Source organism: Populus trichocarpa, chromosome 16 (assembly GCF_000002775.5).
Source record: "Populus trichocarpa isolate Nisqually-1 chromosome 16, P.trichocarpa_v4.1, whole genome shotgun sequence".
NCBI classification, from domain to species: domain Eukaryota; kingdom Viridiplantae; phylum Streptophyta; class Magnoliopsida; order Malpighiales; family Salicaceae; genus Populus; species Populus trichocarpa.
Genome location: NC_037300.2, coordinates 6,732,963 through 6,758,514, shown reverse-complemented (window position 1 = coordinate 6,758,514; position 25,552 = coordinate 6,732,963). Strand labels below are relative to the sequence as shown.

Genomic DNA, 25,552 nt, shown 5'->3' with positions numbered 1-25,552 from the left:
TCTTGCTTAATGAGTGATGAGGCCTCTTCAAGTCTTGCAGTTTACGGGATTTGGGGGTGTGGGAAAAACAACATTGCTCACACATATCTACAATCTTCTTCTAAAACCACCAAAACCTTTCCCTCATGTTTCCTTGATCACTGAATCTCGGGATTTTAGCATTTCTAAATTGCAGAATCTCATTGCCAAAGAATTTCATTTAGATCTTTCAAGTAAAGATAATGAAATGAACAGAGCGGTGAAGCTGTCAACAAAATTAAATGAAATGAAACAATGGGTTCTTATCTTAGATGATTTGTGGAACTATTTTGATTTTGATGATGCTGGAATTCCTATCCAGGTAAGGGGATGCAAGGTCATTCTTACTGCTCGATTGCTTGGAGTTTGTCAACGGATGCTCTGTCAAAGGATGATCGAAGTGGAGCCTCTTTCAAGCGAAGAGGCTTGGAGTTTGTTCATGGAGAATCTTGGATGTGACACAACACTTCCTCCATGAGTGGAACAAATTGCAAAATCTATCACAAGGGAATGTGCTGGTTTGCCTTTAGGAATTAAAACAATGGCTGGAGCCATGAGGGGAGTGGTTGACGTACGCGAGTGGAGGAATGTTGTTGGCGGAATTGAAAGAATCAAAGGATAGGCAAGATGATGACATGGAACCTGAGGTATTTCTAATATTGAGATTTAGCTATACACACCTAAAGGATTCAGCACTGCAACAAGATTTTGAGGTTGATAGGAATGACTTGATAGGTTATTTGATCGAGGCAGGCAGAATTTGACAAGGGACATGCGATGCTTTATAACCTACCTTCTAAATGTCTGCTTACTAGAGAAGGGTAGAAACTCAAGTGATGGATATGTCAGGATGCATGATATGATTAGGGACGTGGCCCTCCACATACTGCAAGAGAGCTCTTCAATCATTGTTAAGGCAGGAGCACAATTAAGAGAATTGTGGAAGGACAGAGAATCTTGTCAGAGTTTCATTAATGAAAAACCAAATTGAAGACATTCATTCTAGCCCTTCACCAAAGTGTCCTTCCCTTTTAACTCTATTGCTACGTTATAATGGAAAGTTGCAATTTATTGCAGATTCTTGATATGTCTTATACCAATATTGAAATATTGCTGCATTATTGCTCGTTGATTGTGAAAAGTTACAGCATCTACCATCGCTAGAAAAGCAAAGGGCACTCAAGAGTCCAGATCTCAGCTGATCAACTTCACTTGAAAACATGCCTCAATGCGTGGAATGTCTAACCAATCTCAAGTATCTTGGACTGAATGGATGTGGCCAAAAGAAGTTTCCTTGTGAGATATTACCTGAACTCTCTCAGCTGCAAGACTTGATAATTGAGGAGTACTGGGATGGAATGTTTGCTCCAATAACAGTCAAAGAAAAAGTAGAATGCTTGAGGAAGTTGGAAACTTCGGAATGTCATTTTGAAGTTCACTCTGACTCTGTGGAGTTTCGTGACAGGACCCAAGAACTAAGCACATACAAATTCTTTGTAGGACAATGGAAAGACATTGATTATCACAACTCCCGAATAACATTGAAGAACTGGCCATTTATAATTGTAATGATGTGATGAGTTTATGCGATGTTTCATCATCAATAAGGTATGCAGCTGAACTAGAGCACATCGACATGTCCCATTGCAATAGCATGGAGAGCTTGGTAGATTCTCTTCTCCACTGCCATTTCCATCTTGTTTTTACCTTGTGGAACCTCAGGTGAGACTTTCTGTGATGTTACTGGGAGTCCATAACTACCCAGTGGACCTGAAGCTGGTCTTATGATAGAATTGCCCCAAGTGTTCCACTTGATTCTGCTGTTTTGCGTGTAAAATTCTTGCTAATGTGTAGTAGTTCAATTCCATTATGTTATCAGCTCAATTGGAGAAACAAAGACCACTTTTCTATTGCTAGGTTGATCGCTAGGTGAAGTAGACTGTTTTTTACCTCTAAAAGACACAAAGGCCTGGTAATGCCTCGGCTAGTTTGCTTGCGCAGCTGCTTCATTTGGAGGCACAGTTGCATTCTCTGTAGCAACTTCTCTGCTTGCATACACGTAAATACTTTAATTAATAACATGACAAATAATTATGCATATTCTTATTATAAAAAGAATATAACAGTTGATAATTGGATCGTAGATATAAAAAAATATATATTAATATTTGTTCACGAGTGTAATAGGAAAATATTTTTTGAAGAGGAATCAAAGAGACGTTCATATGGTAAAATATACCTAATGCTAATTAAGTCAAAACCATAGCCATATATATCCAATTAAAAAAAAATCCACTTTTATAATCTTAGAATTCAAACAGGTTAGACTTTTATACAAAGCAACATTAGAAAAACTAGTATAGAGAGAATATTTGAATTGAATATTAATTGTTTCTATTATTATATTCAAAATTCTCATAATGCCCATCAACAAAACAATAAATATGTGCAAAATTAGAAGCGATTTATTTTCTTTTATAATATTGAAGTTAGGGGTGAGAAAAAAACTGAAAAATCAATTAAACCTAGAAAACCGGAAAAAATATAACTGAAAAAATCAAACAATGAAAAAAACCGATTAAACCGATTAAAATTTTAAAAAACCAACCGGTTCGGTTCGGTTTTGGTTTTATAAGCCTGAAACCGAAAAAACCGAGCCGCACCGAACCCAAACCGAAAAAACCGAGCCAAACCGGTTTAAACCGGTTTTTGTTCTAAAAAACTGAACCGAAACCGGTCGATTTGAACCGGTTTCGGTTCGGTTTCAGTTTTTTTAAAAAAATTCAATTTAATTATATTTTTTTAATAAAAACTGAACCGAACTGAAAATAATCTCCTCTAATTAAAGTATTGAGATGCTTAAAAAGGAAGCCAAACTTTGAATTTTTGTTAAAAAGAAAAATTTAAAAAATTTCCCTGAGGAGTGATCATGTCCTGTCTTAAAATTGAATGTGCCATGTTGCTTTGCTGTTCAAGGAGAATTATCAACATTAAAAAGCAGTACTATCATAGCTGGTTGCTTTCATTCTAAACAAAGCAAAGGCCGTGAACACTTGGCATCCTCCCTTTAGTTTGGATTTAACCTACAAAAATCTTAAAGGTATAATAATTGTGAAAAACACAATTGATTCTTCTTTTTTTTCAATTATTAGACTCGAGATTATTTATTTGACTAATTCTACGGAAACTCGCGAATCTCCGTTTGTTATGGCGTTTGTTATCGCGGTGGAATATAGTAGATTATGCAAACTTTCTCTTACATCTTTTGTAGTGCAGACCGAAACTTTTATACTGTTCTTTTTTTTTCACCGCTCAACAATAGCAAACGCCATACATTCTCAATAGAGTTGTAAAAAAAAAACATGGGAAGAAAATATTGTTCATATAAATAGTGAAATCACCCCAAGTTTTTTTTTTAATTTAATTCTTTCATATTAAATTAATTTAGGGTTGGGCTTGGTGATTTGATTGGCTTGATATGGAGTCTTTGCGGTGTCGAAAAATTAATAAAATGCTCGGTTGATGCTTGTTTTGAAAAATTAAAGTCAATTTTGTTATTTTTTTTCTCGATTGAATCCTTCCATGTTTTTTTTTTGTCATTTGATTTTTTTTTTAATTTAACTATTTTACAGTAAATTGATTTAGAGTTGGGTTTGATGATTTGTTTTGGCTGGCTTGGTATGAGATCCTTGCAATATCAAGAAACAAATATGATGCTCGGATGATACTTGACTTGGTAAAATCTTTTTTTTTTATTGAGTTTTTTTATTGTCAATTTAATGAGTTATTAGCGAGATTTGTAATAGAAAAACAAAACTCAAAGAAAAAGGACAAAAAGAAGCAGAGAAACCACATAAAATTCACCCAAATAATCATTTTAGTTTAAAGATTTATTTTTTTTATTTTTCAGTCCCTAAATTGAGAGAAAAGAGCAAATTTTATTGGAAAACAACGAACAAAAGAAAATGTTATTGATTGATCATATTTCAGCAATCAAAACAAACGATATTAGTGTCGATGATCTATTTATATTCTAATTGTTTTTTTTTTTTTACAAATGAAGAAGAACCCGTGACAATATATATATATATATGTGTGTGTGTGTGTGTGTTTTTTTTTTTAAAAAAATGGATTTTAAATTATTTATTTTTTAATAAAAAACAAATTTATTATTGCATGATTAAAAAAAAATATTTGAAGACCTCGCCGCAATATAAGGTTAGATAATATTTTTATCTTAACTTATCAACTTAATTTTTTATTTAATAAATTTTTTATTATTTATTAGCCATGCTCCAATTTTGAATGGTCCCCTTGTTTAATTAGGTTACCCCAACAAGAAGGGCGACGGCGACTACTTTTTTCTATTCCTCAATGCCCCAAATAGGAAGGCAGAGCATCCGTGCATGCGTGGTTGAAAGTAGGAGCACCGCCCCCATTATTGCGGATGCTTGCTAATTAATGAAAGAAAATGACCCCTCAAAGCAAATGTACCCAATGAGAAATCTATTGGAGACTTTTTTGTGAAACCAATTTCGTCTCTCAACACTCAATCGCCTCGAAATCTTAGGTTAAGATTTAGCAATTGCTTATTCTTTAGGCTTTTATGGACCTACATTTTATATGGGAATGATAAAATAATAATACTTCATTCTTTTTTTTAAAAGTCCAAGTTAGAAAAAGAAATGTATGGATTTTCTATTCAAAACTTTAAATGTGATTTTTTTTAATAGAAAATTTTTAAGTTTGTATTAAGTTTGGAAACATGTTTTCTGTGTTTTCATAGTTTTTTTTTACAAATTTTATAGTGTTTTCAAATTAAAACAAATGAACGAGTTAATTATACAATATTCTTTATTTATGCAACATAAAACATTAAAATTTTATAGTGTTTTTCTTTATATTTTTATATTTTGTCAATGTCACAAAATTTATTTTTATATTATAAGTCTAATATAAAATACTTTTTTTATTTAACAAGTACAACTTTATCATTGGAGACATTTAAGGGGGGAATATAAAGAGATAAAGGAGGTAAATATTTAAAACTAGTCTTACATATATTTTAAAATAAGAGGTTGATTATATTAAATGAAAAATAAAAATAACTTTAGTGTTTCATATATGAAATAAGTTGTTTTGTGTTTTTTTGTGCTAAGTCAACTAAAATGTTATGTGTGATTATTTTAAAGACAAAAACTAATCAATTCTAATATATATATATAAAAAATAAAAAAAATAAAAACTAAATCTCATCCGTAGAAATATGGCAACCTCATAACTCAACTCAAGTGAAAAAAAAATAACAAAAAAAATAATAAACACAAAAAATAGAAAAGAAACACATAACATAGCATCATACATGCAAAGCTTTGATTATCAAAGTAGAATTGACTTCACATCACGAGTTGCACCACTCATACTTTGAACCTAATACAGCTGAAATAAAAATCATGGGCACACATTTAAATTCTCATCATCCGCCACCATCAATTAGAGATTTTTATTTACCATATTACACACACACACACGAGTCTCCATATAATATATTAGTTCATATGCATACGCTATGTTGCGAATCAAATCAAAAAACTTTAAACATACAAAAATATCCAGATAGCAAGGAATTATTTGACATTGTTATTAAACTCAGGCCAGCGGGTTAATCTTAAAACTTCCTGACCTAACTCCTTGCTTAGCCCAGATTTAAAATTAAACTATGTCAGAGTTGTCCCGATGTAACCCAATCAACTTGGTAGGTCTAAAAACAATTTAAATGACATGTAAACAATATGGTTTGATTTTAAAAATAAATTAAGATGATTTTTTTTAATATTAAGATAATAACATATTGAATCAACCTGGGTAAACAACAATAATCATTTGTGTGCGCATTAAAAACATTTATTGTTAAATCAAAACACTTCATACTAAGCATTATGAAACACATGTAAACAACAAAACCAAAAGGATTTGAAGATAAATAAAAACAAGCAGAACATAAACAAGCAAATACAAACTACAATAATCATGTGTATTGTTAAATGAAGTAAATTTAGATAAGAATTTTGAAAAGAAAAGTTTGCATTTAAAAGATAAATTAATTGATTCAAATATGAAAATAAAAACCAACCATGTGCAAACCCGAATCTTTAAGTTTCAAATCAAAATTGTGATTTTGTATTGACTGATTTTTATGCTAAAATAGATTATTTCAAATTCAGAACTCATATATAAAAATTGATTTTTATGAATTTTGAAAATAAACCCATAATAAATTGATAATTTTGGAATTGAAATCATTAACCTGGAACTATGATTTTTATATAAAAACTAAAGCTAACACCACATCGCATAGAATATGAGTTTGAATATGAATTTAAAAATAAAAAATATGGTGTTTTTATAAAAACTAAAACTAGCACAACAATAAATATATTAACAACTTCATATTCAATTAGTTTGACATAAAAACTTACCTTTTGACATGAATTCAACATGAGAAACATTTGAATAGAAAAACAAACACGCAATGAATTTACAAACACCATAATATATAAATTTTTAAGATTTGGAGTGAAAATAGTTTTTTTTTTTTTTTGTAAAAATCAAAACTAATGCAACAATAAACATGTCAGTAGGTTCAAATCAAACAAAACTATCATAACATTTTAAATACCCCTTAAATTCACAAGTTACTAACAAACAAATAAAATAGAACATAAAAACTCATAATGAAATCACACCAAGACCAATCGTTATGTCTTGGATAATATGATATTGCACAAATCCAAGCCTTTTAGCCTCATCACAAAGCATTGATCACTATCGTATTTCTTTTCAGAATCCCCAATTGGTCTCCAGCTTTGAGGCGCATAAACCAAACACAATAAAAGCTCTTTAACATGTACAAATGGATCTAATTAATAATTATCAAATGGTAAATGAGTAAAAATATAAGAAAAAGATAGAAACTCACCTCATAAGTTGCTGAAAATATGTTGGAGAGCATACAGATTGGCATATCTGGCGATGCGTTATGGTACACATGCCAGTGCCTCTAGGCTTAGTTATTAAGCATATCCATATTTTCTTGGTCTCCTCTACTTATTGATAATGGTGGTGTCATTCACTACCAAACAATGAGAGAGATGAGTGCTCTCTTTAACTTGGTTTCTCTTTTTTTTCTTTCTTTCACTCTAGCTATTAGAGATGAGGGTGTTTGGTTGTCATTGTTGGTGGTGTTCGAACTAATCATGATGGTTTGGATGTGTTCTAATTTGATGAAGCAAGGATGTGGTTTAAGTTGTGGGGCTAATTGTGGTGGTTTTAGATGAAGAGAGTTGTAGTTTACGTATTTATGGGTTTTTATAGTGGTTGAGGGAGCTAATAGTGGTTATCGTGGCAAGTATAATGTCGGATGACAGATCTGGCTCCTAAATCGAGGGGGGTTTTAAAAGTGTTGGGAAATAATTATAAAATTATGATTAATAGTAGGGGTGTTCACGGTTCGGTTCGATTTGGTTTTTATCAAAAAAAGTAACCAAACCGAAATTTTTTTTTAAAAAAAAAAAAACCGAAACCAAACCGAAACCGGTTCAAACCGACCGGTTTCGGTTCGGTTCGGTTTGGTTTTTTAGAGCAAAAACCGGTTTGGCTCGGTTTTTTCGGTTTGGCTCGGTTTTGGCTCGGTTTGGCTCGGTTTTTTGTCCGGTTTTTTTCGGTTCAGTTCGGTTTTTCCGGTTCCAGGCTTAAAAAACTGAAACCGAACCGAACCGATCGGTTTTTTCAAAATTTTAATCGGTTTATTCGGTTTTTTTTCACGGTTCGGTTTTTTCGGTTATTTTTTTTCCGGTTTTCTCGGTTTAATCGGTTTTTCGGTTTTTTTGAACACCCCTAATTAATAGGGTTCAGAAGTCGCCACCTAGTATTATGATCACTAGAAAATCTAATGGTTTGCGAAAGTCTGGGTAAGGGGATTAGTTATGCATGGGGAAAACGCATCACCCCCAGTGTACCCTACCTATGGTAGGTTGTATTGTTGATTGATTTTTTTTTCTATGATCATGTTTCTATTCGTTGGTCTGTCTAAGGTTCAAGAAAAATCATTTTTAGTAAGGAGATCTTTATCTTATCAAGCTAAAACTTAACCACTCTAAAGCCTAAAAAATATGTAAACTACATATCCCAAATTTAAACAAAATTCCTTTTGTGGTGTTTTTGAGATTTTTATCAAATCCTAATGGATAATCACAAACTTGTTGTGATACCTATTAATTGATTTTTTTTTCTTATTTTTCAATGTATGATAAAAATAAAATTTTTATTTTTTTGTATAAAATATGCATAAAAATTTTAGAATTTGGTCGTATGCTCACAAATAAAAATATATTTTTTGTATTTTTTTCAAATAAGGAGTTTTTTCTTGGAATTTTAAAGGAAAAACAGGTATATTTAATATCAAGTCAGTATCTTACATGTATGTTTATAACCCAAATATTAAATAAAATTATTGGAAAAATAATTTTAAAATGACCCTTGATTTTTTTCAGGATTCTTGGAAATTATTTGGGATCTGTTCGGCAAAAGTACAAAAAATAAAAAAATAAACATTACTTTAAAATTAATAGGGTGTGTTTGTCAAACACGTCATTAACTAAAAATTCGAGGCTTAAAAAGTATCTCAAGGCCATGTTTAACAAACACGTCTTAAGAACAAAATATTATGCTTTTTTCTTTGATGAAAATTGAACATGCCAAATACTATCTTATTGAAAATGGACTCAGTCTAGTCATGTAGGTTGGGCTTCCCAGCCTAAAGGTCCAAGACCATAAACACGGCCCAAAAAAAAAAGAACGAAGGTCAAATAGGAAAAAACATTTGAATTCACTCAAGAACACCAAGAACTTATAAAGAAACCTAGAAACTAAGATCCAATATAAGACAATATTATGTCAAATTGAAAGCACATAAACATGTATAATCAACATTCAAGCAACATTTTAAGGTTGGATTATCATAATAATCGATCTAATATCACGATTATTAAATTTTTTGCAAAATATAAAATGAAAAAAAAGCAAAGATCAAATGTCAAGATTTCAATGTTTTTAAATTATTAAGACCCTAGATTAATGATCAACAAACTTATACGTATGTGCAAGAACCAACAATTGATAAAAAAAGACAAGCAAATCATGGACCCAAGACAAATCTTCAACGGATGAACATGAAACCTAGAAACCTAGAATCTTTTAAAATGCAGAAAATACAATAAAACCCTTAATAAAGGCCTAAAACCTATTCAAACAAGTAACATACACTCATGTATGCATGCATGCTTAAGCTTTTAGAAACAACAATAAACATGTAAACATTAAAATGCATATAACTCAAAGCATATAACTTACTATCATTATACAAACATGCACATATATTGTTCTTATCAATTCAAAAGCTCATTCAAGATCAAAATATCCTTTATGGACTTCCAAAATTTGAACAAAAACACTAGGATGGGCAAGCATTTCTATATGTCTCATTTTTTCATATAATCATCAAACCACAACATATGTTTTTCATGCATAAAAAACAAGTATTCAAGCATCAAAAGCATATCAGTAATCATTTACTAAACATCATAAAATGTCAGATTAACAACTAAAACTAACAAACATATTGTTACTTGTATTCCAAACAACTTGAATATATATCCAAAAACAAATTAAAACATGGTCGGATCAAATCAAAAGCATCATGAACAACACTTGAATGAAAGGTTTAAAGCTTAAAATGCAGAGGGAAAGGGTATTCTAAATGAGTTCTACCCCTCTATCAAGTTGAATAACTTACCTTCAAGAGATGGTTTCAACTGGTTTCTACCTCTTTTGTTTGATTTGAGCAGATTTCAATAACCTCTTCCAAACAACTTTTCTTTTTTCTTCACAATATTTTCTTTCTTACTAACACACAGTCTTTGCCACCTTTGTTTCAATTCTATTCTAACTATTTTATTTATTTTTATGTATTTTCTTTTTACTTTCTCTATGATATTTCTCTTTAGGATCCCCCTTTCTTTTCTCTATGATTTCCTTTTCTTTTATAGCCTCAAAAGAGCAAGTGGTTGTGAAACCATTTGTGGGTTTGGAGGTGGTTTTTCAAAACTAGATTATAGGTGATTCTTTTTTTTGATATATTAGAAGATATTTTTCTCTCTTTTTTTTTTCCTCTCTCAAGGTGTCTAACAAACTCTAGGAACTTCTAAAAAAGGTTAGAAACTTCATAGCTGAAAGATAGCTAAAAATGGTTGATTAGGGGTGCACTTTCCATTAATTAATCATGGTAAGTAGGGGGTCATTAAATCTAACAAAGATATAGATCCTATAGAAGGGATGTTATTCTTCAACCACAATCAAACCATGATTGATTTGGTGTCCTATAGCTTTCTCACCATCGATTCAAAGTTAAGTGTAACGCTGTGAAATTCTACTGAACTAGACAAGGTTGCCTGGGGACAAGAAGTTAAGGGCTTCCACGTGGAAGATGGAGCACAAACATAAAATAAAATAAAAAAAAGGTGGCATAAACTTGTAAAGGGGAATCTCCTCTATCAAATGGTGTTAGTTGGAGTTCTTGAAATAGTCGGAGATGCCACATTCATTCATTTATAGGTGGTAATTCGACTAGCCTTCTCGGCTGAAGAAGACAATAAAACAATGACAAATAATGTGTCATATTGTCACTCGATTTTTTCATTAAAAACAAATGGCATGTCCTTTATTTAAACCCTAAAAATTAGGGTTTAAGAATTGATATTTTGTAAATTTCAAGTTGATCCTTGTTGTTTCAATTGTAGTGCATGTATCCTTAATTGACCTTAAAACTTTTTATTTTTTGCAATTGCACATCTGAAAACTTTGATTTAACTCCTCTAATTTGAGAGCCTTTTGTTAAATTAGTTATTGGTTTCCAATTTTTTAATTTGATCCCTATCAACAATCAAACTTTTAATTTCTTTCAAATTGATCCCTGATATGGATTATTTCAGTCCTTCAACATGTATGCTTGTTGCACTTTGGATCTTGGTTCTGAATTTTTTTAATTTGGCCCTTAATTGAAATCTAAACTTTGACTTTCTTGCAATTTCACCATTGATTTCATCCAATTATGCTTGTAAAAAGTAATCATGGTTATCTAAAATTTTAATCTCTTAATTAAGCTCAAATTAAGCTTCCAAACTTAAATTTTCACCAACTAGGTCCTTAATAACATTAATTTGACCCGTTAAAAGTCTAATTAAGTCTTTGCACTTAGTTAATTATTTTAGTTTTGTCCAATTATATAATGATATACTAGGTCATTTACCAATAAAATTTTATTATGATAACAAGTTGTCATTTGTGTCCATTATATAAAACATATATCAAGTCAATTACATATATCATGATAAAAATTTTATGTCAATTATATCTTTACAATATTCAACTCTCCAAAATGTCTTTCTATCAAGCTTTTTTAATCCAAATTAATAGAATTATATTTTCATTCAAAAGAATATACTTGAGTTATATAAGGATACAATACAAGAATTAATGAAAACTACCCAAATTGTTTTAAGAAGATATAAGAATCAGAATTATTTAATCATTAAAATTTTATTAAAATTAACATATTTTTTAAGAATAAAATCACATTCTTATGTAACTTATAGACATTTTTTAAATGAAAAATATAATTATATCAATTCGGATAAGTTTTATTTTTACAGGATTGCTTATTGAAGAATTGAATATTATATTAAAAACATAAAAATATATTGAAAACTCATTCATTATATAAGAATAAATTGCTTTATTTATCAATAAGTTTTTATTATGATAACAAATCAGCATTTTGTGTCCACTATATCCTTATAATATTCAACTCTCCAATAAGTCCTTCTGTTAATTTTTTAATATAAATTGATTTAATTATATTTTTCATTTAAAAATATCTTTTATTTATATAAGGATACAATTAAAGAATTGATTACAAATACTCAAGATATTTTAAGAAATAATAAAAATCAAAATTATTTAACCATTAAAATTTTAACAATAAATATTTTAATTTTTTTGAAAACTTAGAATTACATTTTTAAAATAAAAAAATATATAATTTTATTAATTTAGATGAAAAAATTAAACAAAACTAAATATCGATGAATTAAATATTATACAAATGTATACTAGACATAATTAAAAATATAAAAATACATTAAAAACTCATCGAATTATTTAATATGTAGTTCGTACAATTACTGAATGCTCCAAATCCGTGATAGCAAAATAACAAGCTAAAGTTTAGATACCTTGACCACATGTCCAGCAATTATTCGTTCTTTGTGTTTTTTATTCACTAAGGCAGGGAGGGAAGTTGTAAGTCAAACCATTCAGTTGAGTTGTCGCATTCTTTTTTCTCAAGTTAGAAATCACAGTTTCAAAATCTGATGGATACCCATTATATTATATTATTTAAGAGAGAGAGAGAGAGAGATGCATTGTAAAATAATCTTTTTATTCTTAAAATAATAATAATAACATGAAAATAGAGGGTTCTTTTGTCATTTTCAATATTGTTGCATAGTCAAAACTTGGCGTCTTTGGCATAATTTAACTCTTATGTTAAAAGGTATTTATGATATTTTATTGTTGGGTTTTTTTTTGTAATTAGTTTGTTGGGGTGAGGTTATTTCAGCATTTTAATAATTAAAAAGAATTAAAAAAGTCAGCCTCTTAATCGTATTTAGATGGCACGTGCGATTGATTCCAATAGACATAAAGGTCATTCCAGGGTGGCTTTAGCTTCATCTCAACGTCTCCTCCTTGGATATGTGGCAAATGCACTGATTGGAGGTTTGATTTGTCACCGATAACTATTTTTTTTCTTCTTCTTTTTTCCTTTTTCTTCCTCAGTTTTTGCGCCCTACCACCCGATTTTTCAAGTCAACTCATAAACTTCTATTTCCTTTTTATTTAATCTTTGTTTTTTTTTTTGTTATATTTGTTTTAAATAATTCATGGAATTACATTTTTCTTTAGATCTCATCCTTATTAAATTTTTTATTTTGTCAAATTTGATCCCCATTTTTATAGTCTAAGATAATTTTTAGAGATGTATTTTTCTTCGATTCCACCTTTCATATATTTTTTTCTTGGTAAATTTCATTCTCATTCTTTTTATTGGCTTTTTTTTTGCTTTGCAAAATTTTCAAGAGCGGTATTTTTTTACCTAATTTAATTCTCCAATATTTAATTGATTTGGATTTAAGCTTGTTAAGCCCGTGTCGAAGATTTCATAGGTTGCAAACTTTGTAAATTAAACTAGCTTCATGAGGTTTGTCTAAGATTGTTTTATTTTCTTTATATCATTTTTTAAGCTATTATTTTTCTTACTCCATCATTCAATATTTATTTAATTGGAGATTGAGCTCAATTTTTTTTCATGCTTTCTATGACCTTGGTTTATCTTCTTTTTTTTTTTAATTTAATTGGGTTGCCTTAGATCTTTTTATTTGTTATTCTTTGTTAGGTTTATTTTTTAAAATAAATTTTATTCTTGAATTAAATAGAATTGATTTATTGAATATAGATGAATGCTCACTTCATTTTGTTCTGTTTGATTTGCTTTTCAAGGACATTACTCTAGTGACTTCTTCTTATGTTGTCGTCTAGAATTTTGCAATCAGGTTTGAACCGTCTTAACAATAATTTTTTTTATGATGAGTGATGTCCACAATGGAGTTGATAGTAGATTGCCAACGTTTTTTTTTTTTTTCCTTTTCCTTCTGGGTATAATATTGGTGGCTCATTTGTTTTGGTTGATTGTTGCAAAATGTTTTTTATGGTTCGTCTGCTATCATTGCTTGTAGTTTAAATTAGATTATTAGATTACCCAGTCTTATAAAGTCTAATCGAGTTAATAACTCGAGTATCAAGTTTTTCTTACTTCTTCATAAATATTGTTATCGTCTCGACATCTCTTTTGTGTGCTAAGAAATTTTTGATTGGCCTGCAGCGCAACACGAGTTACCGTTTTAGTAATATACTGAAACTCCTTGGCATTTTCATTATAGTAGTGAATAGTGAAATGCCAAGGCATTTTACACTTTAGTCCTAAAAAAAAGGGAACTTTTTCTTTAGTTTTCAACTTATATTCTCTTTCAATTTCGTCTCCAACATTACGTCTATTGGGTTTTAGAATTTATAATTTAGTTTAATTTGTTTTTTATGGAGCTATCTCGATTTTATGACCCGAGTCGCGAGTCTTGTGGGTTAGTCATGTTAACTTAGGTTTTTTTTCCTGTTTTTTACATTTTTTTTTCTCAACTTCATCTTTTAACATTAGGTTGATTGAGAATTAGGCTTTATAATCAAAATTATTTCTTGATTTGCTTTCTAAGAAATTATCATGATCTCATGACCTAAGTCACAAGTTTTACGGGTTAGCCATGGTGACTCGGGTTTTTTTCCTTTCTTCTTATTGATTTTTTCCATTTTATCTTTCAACATTGGATTGATTGAGAATTGAACTTTATATTTTTTTTTATTTGCTTCCTATGAAGTTATTCCGGTCTCTTCACTTGGGTTTGACAGGTTAACATGAGTTAATTCGAGTCATTGATTTTGTCATTTGATTTTACTTTCAATGTAACCCTTTGACATTCAGTTGATTGAGAATTGAGCTTCATAATTTATTTTTTTTTATTTTCTTCATATGGGGTTATCATAGTTTTATAACCCAGACACATATTAAGCTGACCGACTTGGGTTTTTTTCCTCTCTTTTTAGTTGATTTTTTTTTCAATCTCATACTTCATTATTGAATTGATAGGGAATTAAGCTTCAAAATTTGTTTCAGTTGTGTTCTAAGAGGTTATCTTGATTTTATGTCGAGGTCACAAGTTTGTTTAGTTGACTTGAGTAGTTTTTTGTGTCATTTTTATTTTTATTTTTTTAAAATTTCATCATTCAACATTGAGTTGATTATGAATTGAGCTCCATAATTTATTTCAATTTATTTTTTATAGGGTTATCTCAGTCTTATGACTTAGATTTGGAAGGTTAACCTGAGTTAACTCAACTTATTTTTTTAGTTGAATTTTGTTTTCAATTTCATCCTTCAACATTGGGTTGATTGCAAATTTGGGTTGAATAATTTTTTATTATTTGCTTTCTATAGGTTATCAGGGTCTCATGACTTGGATAGTAGATTTGACAAGTTAATCTGAGTTGATCCGAGTTAATTTAATATGTTGTTGTAAATTTTTTTTTTATTTAATATGTTGTCGTAAAAAATTAAATTTATTAAAAAATCTAAAAAAGGTAAATTCACCATTGATCTCCTCGCTAAACATTGTTTATTGGAACAATTTTTTTTTTTTAATTTCATCATTTAATATACAAAATTTTTTTATTAGAGGTTAAACCTCATAATTTATTTCAATTTGTTTTTTACGAGGTTACCCTGGTTTTATGAACTAGGTCACAAGTTTGACGGATTACCTAGGTTGACTTGATATTTTTTTTTCGATTTTATTCTTCAACATTGAGTTGATTGAGAATTGAATTTCATAGTTTGTTTCGATATATTTTTTATAAGTTTATCAAAGTCTCATAACCCGAGTCATGAATTTGACAAATTAACCCGGATTAACTCAAGTCAATTTAATATATTGTCGTCTCAATATTAAAAAAAGATATTGTCTTGAATTATTTTTAGTTAAATTATATTTTTACTAGTCGTTCGGGTTGCTTCTGGATCTTTCAAGTTGACCGCATCACATTAAATTTATCTCACACGATTAATTTTTTTTATTAAAAGATATATTAGTAATGACAAAATATTTTTTAATATTAAAAGGATTTAATCTGATTTGTAACATTACACGAGTATATGTCCTAAGTGTAAACTATATGGTTGATTTACGTATAATTTGGGTACATGAAAACTTATCTAGAGATAACGTTCGAAAAAAAAATCCTAATGGTTGGAAAAATAATAACAAGGAACAACCAGCAAAGGTAGTCGTCGCAAAGAGGACGAGAGAGGTCAAAACCATTGAAGCTTTTCATGGCTGTAGATTTAAGAAACTAAGCTTAGCATTTTTACATATTAAGGGCTCAAGTAAAAAAATAATAATAATAATTATGTTTTTACTATCCTTTTTCTTGACATTATATTTCTCAAGAGTATATAAAAAACCATCTCAACCCAATAATTTAAGTTTTTAGGTGAGGTTTCATGATATAATTTATATTATTGTCTAACACACCTCCTTAAATGAAAGTCCTTTAACCTTGAAACTTGTACAAACCCACTTTATATTGTGCTTAATTTTTATCAAATACATAGAGATGTTGATATTCGAACTCGTGACTGCTTGATTATCAAAACTCTGATACCATATCAAAAAAACTATTTTAATCCAATAATTTAAATTTTTAAATAAGATTTTATAATATAATTTGTATTTAAGATTTTAAAATATAATTTATATTATTATTTAACAAATTAGTTTTATTAATATGCTCTGACAACGTTCCTAATCTTATATTGGCAACTTGTATAACGGAAGGGAAGGGATTGGGATTCCAAATCCCATGGCCAATAAATAAATATGATTTTTTTTTTTTTTCTCCGAGTAAAAACAATGAGAGGATCTTTGAAAATAGGAGAGCGTGGGGGAGCGCGTAAAAAATAATAACGTGGTCCACCCTAAATAGTACCTCTCCATATATTTGCTCTGTAAGCTCTTGCCTCCCACTGACAAAATATAGTAAAGACTGACAAATTACACGCAGAGAGAGTCTCGAGAACTGAGCGCACAAGCAACTAGCTACTCTTTTACTTCACTGTCTCCACCTCCTTGTTTGGTTTATCTACACTAGGGTTTTGTTCCCTATTTTTCGTTAAAAAAAGCCTCCTACAAGGCAGAGAGACATCTTCTGGTAAGCTCCGAATGTGAATTTGTTCTGGTTTTGTTTTGTTACACATTGTTTAGTTATGAGTTATTTGTCATATCTTGAGGTTATTTGGTTTTTTAGAGTTTTAATGTTTGGTTTTTTTGCGAGTAAAAGTTCAAATTTTTTCTTTTGTCGGTTCAAAGAACTTCTTCGGGTTTAGGTGCTGTCGATTTTTGAGCTGGGTTTGCTTTTTTTTTCTTCACCCTCTTTTCTTCTTAGTAATAATGCTTCTTTTGTGTTTCTTTTTTAAAGATATCTCATTATCTAGTAAAGTTCTGCTTCCACTTGAAAAATGCGGGTGGGGTTTCTGTGGTTGGCCTTAAGTTCAGAGCCTGAAGTGTTTGCAGACTTTTGAGTTTTGAAAGTTTCTTCAAAGAAGAACCAAGCCCTGAGTGGTTTTTTTTTCATGTGACAGAGTACCCTTGGGGAAACATTTCTTTGCTTAACGTAGATCTCTGTTTCAACACTCTCTGTGTTGAGGTAAGCTTGTTTTAGAACATTGTTTTGTAGATCTAAGCGTTTAAAACTCAAAAGAGGGAGAATTTACCATGGTTTAGAGTGCTTCATATGCTGTTGATAATTTGTTTTCAGTTTCCTTACTAATTTACTATTCTTCTTCTTCATCCTTTTCTTTTGGGGAGAGGGTAGTGTTTGGGGTGTACAAGGGTAGTTTCTCGTTTGTCAAAACTATAATTTCGTCAAGGATTTTAAGGTTCCGAAAATGCTACAGGATTTAAGAAATTTTTCCTTTTCAAATTTCCCTCCGGCAGTCGATTTTCTGGACAATGCCATGTTTATTTACCATTATTGTTACATTATACGTGCAAGTTTTGATTAAAAAAAACAGAGATGGTGTCTGGATATGGAGATAGAAGGTCTCTAATACGTTTTCATTTCTTACCTTTTGTAGCCGTGTTATAAAATATCTGTGCTTGTCATCAAATGGAAAATTTTAATGGTGCGTAGGGAGTGGGTTTGTCACACCAAATACACAAGTAGAAAGGCAAAAGGATTTTAATTAATAATGGAACTCTATTTTTTATATTAAAAAAAATGACACAGCAGTTTCCAAATGAACAGAGAATTTATGCCACCAACATCATTAATCTGGCTCTGGCCCATTGTTCTTTTTTTTGGAGCACAACATAAAGTGCTTGAGTGAAAAGAAAGGGATAAAAAAGGAAAGAGAAAAGAAAGTTGCAAAGATGGATTATGTAATCATGCGTGATGAGGTCTTCTGAGTACACCCTTTTCTTTGTTTTTAATTTTGTCTTGTGGTTCTGGTTGGTGGTAGTGGGGGTAGTTTCTGAGGAGTTTCTTTGAAGGCATTGTATTGTTTGTTAGGTTTTTGCATGCTTATTTGAGGTGGCTGTCATCGTTTTGAACACCACACTATCCTTCTTCTTGCATACATTTTTATATATTAGATTCTCTTTTGAATTTCTTTCTCAGCCAAAGATTTCCTCAGAAGAACTGCAAGTGGTGTGGGCCAGGTGGGATTTCAAGAAGAGTACTTCTTGTGAGGAGGATAGAAGGCATAATGCAGACACCAAAAGCAAAGTAAGATAGTCATTTCCTTGTTACAATGTTTTTACCTGTTCTTGGTGTTTGTTTGTTTCCAGATAATCTGTTTTCTCATGTCATTAACTGAATGCGACCTCAATATTCTGTTCATGTAATGTAGACTTGCTCATCTCTGCACTGTTTTTCTGATCTACTTTCAGAAAACTGCTTTCATTCAAGTCCATTTAATTCTATGATTATGATTACTTCTCTTCTGCAATTGATGTATTGGTGTTTTTAAAGTGGATCTAACTGATCATTCAATTGAATGGACTTTGGACTGGAAAAAAAAAATGTTACAAGGAACAGGATGATTTTTAGTACCATAACAAGAAAAGAAAGATCAAGTTCTGATACCGAGCTAACTGAATCCAATTACAAATTATTGGTTCTACTCTGCATTATAATGGAAAGTGGAAGAAAGAGTACAATTAATGTGGTTTGTGACTAGGGGACTCTTGTTAAGAATTGAACATTATACTCTCTTTCACATTTTGCTTTAAGGTTACCTGTAAGCCTTGTTTTTCCTTGTAATTTCGTTTTCTTTTGATTTTGGGTAAGAAACCTATTTTTTCTACCTCAACTGTCAACAAAGTTTGGCTACTATCTCAAAGGCAAATAAATTATAATAGTGAATCAGGTGGGGCATCTAGATCCAATTGGTGGGTGAATGTTGAATCCTAGCATGGTTAATCCATTCAATAGGTGGCAGGTGTTGAAATTTATCACCTAACAACACACTGATATACCCTGAATCCTAAGCATTGTTACTTAACCCATTCACGAGGTGGCAGGTATTGAAATTGTTTCACCTAATAACACTGATGTACCATGAATTCTCGCATGGTTAATCTACTCAAGATTCTGTAAATTTACAGCCCAGCTGCTAACTTATATAGCATCCTTCTTTCTTCTTTTCTCCTTGTATTTTATCAAGTTTTGACGGTTATCTAGCATCAGTTGCTGGAACTTGGAAGTAGGTCCTTTGATTTTCATGCATATCTAACTATACTTGTTGTCATTCACCCAACTTTGAGTGCAGAACCAGCTCTTTGGAAGTGCCTCAGAAGAAATCTCCCGCAACACCTCGAACTCGGCAACTCAAAACACCTGGATCAGAAAACAACTCTGTCTCCCCAAATCCAGCAAGTAGGACCCCGAAAGACAGAAGTCCTAAAGTCACTGAACGCAGATTATCTCAAAGTCCAGCAACTGAGGTACTCAGCTACAACTAGTTCATGTTTAAATGGAACTGCATGGGGGAGTTTTTTTACAGTTGGCCATGTCGTAGTCACAGATGCTTATTTATATTACTCTGTTACAAATGCCTGTCTCCCACCATTCAGGTGTTTTTAGACACAATTCTTTACTTTTAAATTATCACAATTGATTTTTCTTAGGAAGAAACTTTTCGTACTGATAATATTTTCATAAATTACTGTTGTTTACTCGCTTTGCTATCCTCTCTGTCTCGCGAGCCCAGAAGAAGCGCCCAAGCAGAATATCTGAATTGGAAACACAGCTTGCACAACTCCAGGAGGATCTGAAGAAGGCAAAAGATCAACTGAACGCATCAGAGTCATGGAAGAGACGAGCCCATCAGGAAGCTGAAGACACCAAGAAGCAGCTTTTAACCATGTCAGAGAAATTTGAGGAATCACAACAGCAATTGATGGAGCTTTCTAGTTCTGAAGATGTCCGTGTTCAAGAGCTCCGTAAAGTCTCCCATGATCGTGATAAAGCTTGGCAGTCTGAACTGGAGGCCATGCAGAAGCAGCACTCAATTGATTCTGCAGCCCTGGCTTCTGCCATGAATGAAGTCCAGAGGCTCAAAAATCAGCTGGAAATGGTAGTGGAATCTGAAGCTTCCCAAACAAAACATGCAGAATCAGCATATGCTGAATTACAAGGGCTGAGACTGGAACTAACTGAAACTCTCTCCCTTGTTGAAAAAATGAAAACTGAGCTCAGTGATACCAGGGAATCTGAAGCTCAGGCCCTGGAACTTGTTAGTAAAACTCAAAAGCAATTGGAAGAAGCAAATGCAACTGCTGAAATGCTGCAGGCAGATGACGTCAAAGCCATGGAGGCTTACAGGTCCCTATCATTGGAGCTGGAACAGTCAAGAGCTCAAGTAAAACCCTTGGAGGAACTTGTGAGTAAACTGCAAGCAGATCCAGCGAACATTTGTGGGAAAACAGTCATGAATCCTACAGGGGATGTTGAAGTTTTGCATGAAAGTGTAGAAAATGAGGAAACAAAACAGCTCAAAGCAGAAATGAACCTTTTGAAACATGAAGTAGGTCAGTTGAAATCCGCACTAGAAGCATCTGAGACCAGGTACCAGGAAGAATATATTCAAAGCACATTGCAGATTAGAAGCGCCTATGAACAAGTTGAACGTACAAAGTTGGAATCAGGCCACAGAGAGGCTGAATTGGAAGCTGAATTGAAGAAAGCCAAAAACAATATTGAAGAATTGAGGGCTAACCTGATGGATAAGGAAACTGAATTGCAGGGCATTTCTGAGGAGAATGAGGGACTGGCTTTAAAGATTGAGAAAAATCAGCCAAGTGAGAGGGAATCTGAACTTGCAATGGAGCTGAAAAAGTTAGAGCATGATCTGGCAGAGTTGAAGGCGAGCTTGTTGGATAAGGAAGCACGGTTGCAGAGTGTAGCAGAGGAAAATGAAACACTCTGGAAAGAAATCAAGAAAGGGGAAATGGAGAAAAGTAAGGTCAATGATGAAGCTGTTGCATTGGCAGAAACTGCAAGGGCTGCAGAACACGAGGCTCTGATGAAACTTGGTTATCTGACAGAGGAAGCAGATAAAAGTAGCAGAAGAGTAGCAAGGGTGACTGAGCAGCTGGATGCAGCTCAGGCAGCAAACACAGAAATGGAGGCTGAATTGAGGAGGTTAAAGGTGCAGTCAGACCAATGGAGGAAAGCCGCTGAGGCAGCTGCTGCTATGCTTTCAACTGGGAACAACGGCAAATTTGTAGAGAGAACAGGTTCTCTTGACAACAACTATAATCCTATTCCTGGAAATATGGGCTCGCCCTTCTCTGAAGATATGGATGATGACTCTCCAAAGAAGAAAAACGGGAACATGTTGAAGAAAATTGGGGTCTTGTGGAAGAGGGGTCAGAAGTAGCCAGGCTCTCTGTCAGGTTACAATGCATTTTATGGTTGTTATATTGCTTTGAGTGCTTTATTTTCGCACATCTTTTAATGTCCTTGTTCTTATTTATTACAGGGACTGGTTGGTGGCAGCTAAGTTTAATATGATGATAAATTTGTTTCAAAGACTAAGTTCTTTTGAGGACTACTGTATAGTTTTGTGGAAAATGATGAACTGAGGGGGTTCCATTTTGTTTCATCTGATGGTTGCAGTGGCTTTGATTTTCTCCACCATATCTAGTTCACTGTGTGAAGCAGTTGATCTGTGCTAGTATGCCATCAGCATGGATTATGTATTAATCTGTAACAAGTAATCTGAAAAATAGGAACACTTGTATTGTAGTATCGGAGACGATATGTTGCCGGAACTCCATTCCAAGTTTACTTTGGCCCATGAATTTGTGTTTCTTGTATTGTCCGAGACCAAGCTAGTTGTCTCGTCATTCCTTCATTGTTGTTATGTATTTTTGCTTGCTCGATGCCTCTGCTTGTTTTATTTCTCACAGCTATCCAATCCACCCCGCTGTATACCTCCAATAACAGCAATTATGCCATTGATCCTAAGAAACCCCCAGAGTGTTACAGTAGACAGTATCCATGAGCATGTGCCCATGCAATCATTCTTCTTCGTACAGTGCCGACATTTCTTAGCTGCCTACGATGCGTTCAATAGAAGGTAGTTTACGCTCTGAAACACATCGACATTCATCACAAGTGTGGAGTGAGGAATCACGGATGTTTCATTTTAGGCAACCAATAGGACACCTGATGTGTGCTTTACAGGGCCAAGCTTCTTGAAGGCAAAGAAATGGCTTCTTGATCCAAACCTTAAACTGCGGCCAAATTTGTCACTTTGATCTTAGGCTTTTGAACTCGTATTTCTATCCCTTTTGTCTGGTTTTTTCTTATCAAGTAATATGGGCGTACATACAGGCTTGCCATGCATTCCACGTCACATCATATATCTCTGACGAACTCAATGAATTTACATTTACGCTCGGGTCAAAGACTAGAAAACTTATAAAATCATAGCAATTGAATTTAAATATGTCAATTCTTAATACAAGCAAAGTTATAATGACCAGATTCAAGGCTCGGTTCATGGGTTAATCCGGGTCAATTTAAAAAGGTTTTTTTTTAAATGTCAAAAAAGAATTTAACCTTGCAACTTGTTAGATGAATATTATCGATTTCAATTTATTTATTTTTGTTCTTTTAAAAAATAACCTAAGGCATCATCATATATGAAAATAACTTAAATTAAAAAAGAAAGAAAATGAAAAGTGAAATTTCTTCCCTAAATTATGGCCAAATTAATACCTAAGGAATGCTCATCTTTGTTACTTCATAGCATTATAAGTGATAAATGGTCTTCTAACTCATGCTATGCATGTATTACTTAAATTATTTAAATATAAAAATTTGTTTATTATTTTCAAAAAATTAATTATTCTCTCTATCGAAATAATATTTTTTCAAATATAAAATCTGAATGGCCTTCTTTATTGAAATTAGATTAATTATAATCAACTTAAGTATGTAGTATATATATATTTTTAATTTAGTTGTTATAATTATAAATATAAATATTTGTTTTAAAATATTTTAAAAACAATTATTAATTATAATCAATTTATTTTTTCTAATTCTAAAAAAAGAAGATTATTTTCTGTCATAAAAGAATAAGGAAATGCTCTTTTCCTGTTTTTATTTCTGCTGGAAAACAAATTAACTTTTATGGGCCGATAAACAAAATGAAAAGCTACAAGGCCGAAGATAAGTCCAACAAGTGCTCATGAGAGAAATCAAACTTGCAGAAACAGCCCACTGCTATCTTTCTTATATACAGACAGCATTCACTTCTTTCTTAGGGTTAGGGTTTTATTCAGCAGCAGCAGCTCCTCCCCCTCCTCCTTAGCTTTCAAAACCCTCCTCGCCGTCCAACAACTTATCTCAGTAACCATGGGGTACGCTTCCTCTCCTCGATTCTCACTCTCCTTCAGCATCACTCTGCTACTTTACTGTTCTTGACTCTGGGATGTTTAGAGCTCCCTCTATTTGTTTTGCATCTTGTATTTTTTGGTATCTTAATTAATGTTTTCTCATAATAACGGCATGCTTGGTAGCTGAGAAAGTTGAAGATGGGAAAAAGTTGAAAAATCTTTTTAAGTTTTAAACATTAAGCCATGCTATCGGCTTATGAAAATATTGCCACGTGATGTTTAGTGTATTCCATTGTATGTTGAAACGAGTTTTAGTCATGGTGGATGCCATCTCCTTGTTTTGTTTCTGAGAATTAAATCTGGTATTTGTAAATTGGATTATGAGTAGGCTATGTAGTGATTAAACAGTAATTTTGGTTGAATTAGAAATTTATTAGGCTGTTCAATGTTTTGGTATTTGAATCTAGTTTAATTAATCCCTTTGACCTGTTAAATTTGAATCCATTTCTATCAACTTGAAAATGCATTGGTGGGATCTTTCCTGCCCTCCCAAAAGGGCGCGTCGTTTTGTTTATTTATTTTTTGAATAGAAACGAAATTAGCAGATTTGCAGGTTAGGGATGGTGAGGTTTCATGCCAAATCAAATTTAATGACCATAAGTCATCTAGAACTAGCATTACTTGTATTGTGTATTGTTTCCTGGTGAGATTACTGATATGGAAAGTTCCCTGCCTCTGTGCATAACTTGTTAGTTATTTAGGACAGTGTTTGGGTGTTCTCCATTTAAATTTGATGGGGATTTTTTTCTGAATTACAGTAAGACACGTGGTATGGGAGCTGGTCGCAAGCTTAAGTCCCACCGCAGAAGGCAGAGGTGGGCTGACAAATCTTACAAGAAGTCTAACCTTGGCAATGAGTGGAAGAAACCGTTTGCTGGATCATCTCATGCCAAAGGCATTGTTCTTGAGAAGATGTAGGGCTGCCTTATGGTATTTTATATGTTTTCATTTTTTGTTTTCTTCAACTCCAAAGTTTAAATGCTAATCTGTGTCAATCTGTACCATTGGATGTCTATATATGCAGAGGTATTGAGGCCAAGCAGCCTAACTCCGCTATTAGAAAGTGTGCTAGGGTTCAACTAATCAAAAATGGGAAGAAGATTGCTGCTTTTGTTCCAAATGATGGTTGCTTAAACTATATTGAAGAAAATGTGAGTGCTCTTTGTGCGCTTTAACTGATTTGGATCATTCATGGTCCTTTTGTGCTTGCCGATAACCTAGAACATAATTTGCTCTTGTAGGATGAGGTGTTGATTGCTGGATTTGGACGTAAAGGTCATGCTGTTGGTGATATTCCTGGTGTTAGATTCAAGGTTGTGAAGGTTTCTGGAGTCTCACTTCTTGCACTTTTCAAAGAGAAGAAGGAGAAGCCAAGGTCTTAGGTTGTCAATGGAGAGATTGCCGTTTTGTAATGCTTATTGTTAGTCTTTTTTAAAAATGGGAATGGCTCTAGTTTGTTATTGAGTGGATTTCGCGAACACTGTTTAATCTGCCTTTCAGATATTGTATTCAATTTCTGGTTTCAGTTTTCAGTCCAAGATTATCTCTGCAGATGCACGCAATATTTATTGGACTTGTGTAGTAATGAAATATGATGGTTTTTTAAATGGAAAGCTAGTTTTTCTCTTTAAAATAAAAGATATATATAATCTTTTTATTTTTGACGTTTTTATTTAGGATTAATTATAAAAAATCTTTTTAAGTTTACTCGCTTCTTTCACTCTCTCCATTAAAAAGTTTTTTTAATATTTTTATTTTGTTTCTGCTCTTGTGAAAATTTATAT

The 25,552-nt window shown here is 32.1% G+C and overlaps 2 protein-coding genes across 3 annotated transcripts; both read left to right on the top strand.

Moving 5' to 3' along the window:
• The first annotated feature begins 16,820 nt into the window (after positions 1–16,820).
• Positions 16,821–22,244, top strand: LOC7467606 (interactor of constitutive active ROPs 2, chloroplastic). 2 transcript variants are annotated; one of them, XM_024587833.1, is made up of 6 exons: positions 16,821–17,007; positions 17,438–17,502; positions 18,475–18,582; positions 19,628–19,802; positions 20,069–21,755; positions 21,842–22,244. In XM_024587833.1, exons 3-5 carry the CDS (start codon positions 18,563–18,565, stop codon positions 21,737–21,739), a joined length of 1,866 nt encoding a protein of 621 aa, XP_024443601.1. In that variant the 5' UTR covers positions 16,821–17,007; positions 17,438–17,502; positions 18,475–18,562; the 3' UTR covers positions 21,740–21,755; positions 21,842–22,244. The 2 variants fall into 2 exon arrangements, with proteins under 2 accessions (XP_024443601.1, XP_002323453.2); XM_002323417.3 differs by lacking the exon at positions 17,438–17,502.
• A 1,326-nt stretch (positions 22,245–23,570) lies between these two features.
• Positions 23,571–25,319, top strand: LOC7465301 (40S ribosomal protein S23). The gene is made up of 4 exons (XM_002323416.4): positions 23,571–23,732; positions 24,527–24,682; positions 24,793–24,919; positions 25,010–25,319. Exons 1-4 carry the CDS (start codon positions 23,728–23,730, stop codon positions 25,148–25,150), a joined length of 429 nt encoding a protein of 142 aa, XP_002323452.1. The 5' UTR covers positions 23,571–23,727; the 3' UTR covers positions 25,151–25,319.
• Positions 25,320–25,552: the final 233 nt, after the last annotated feature.

Bases quoted from the DNA above. Each gene is read 5' to 3' on its own strand.
- LOC7467606 (XM_002323417.3), top strand. From the start codon at position 18,563: ATGCAGACACCAAAAGCAAA. The intron at 18,583-19,627 runs GTAAGATAGTCA...CTTTGAGTGCAG, and splicing joins ATGCAGACACCAAAAGCAAA to AACCAGCTCTTTGGAAGTGC. The intron at 19,803-20,068 runs GTACTCAGCTAC...TCGCGAGCCCAG, and splicing joins CTCAAAGTCCAGCAACTGAG to AAGAAGCGCCCAAGCAGAAT.
- LOC7465301 (XM_002323416.4), top strand. The intron at 24,683-24,792 runs GTAGGGCTGCCT...CTATATATGCAG, and splicing joins GGCATTGTTCTTGAGAAGAT to AGGTATTGAGGCCAAGCAGC. The intron at 24,920-25,009 runs GTGAGTGCTCTT...TTGCTCTTGTAG, and splicing joins TAAACTATATTGAAGAAAAT to GATGAGGTGTTGATTGCTGG.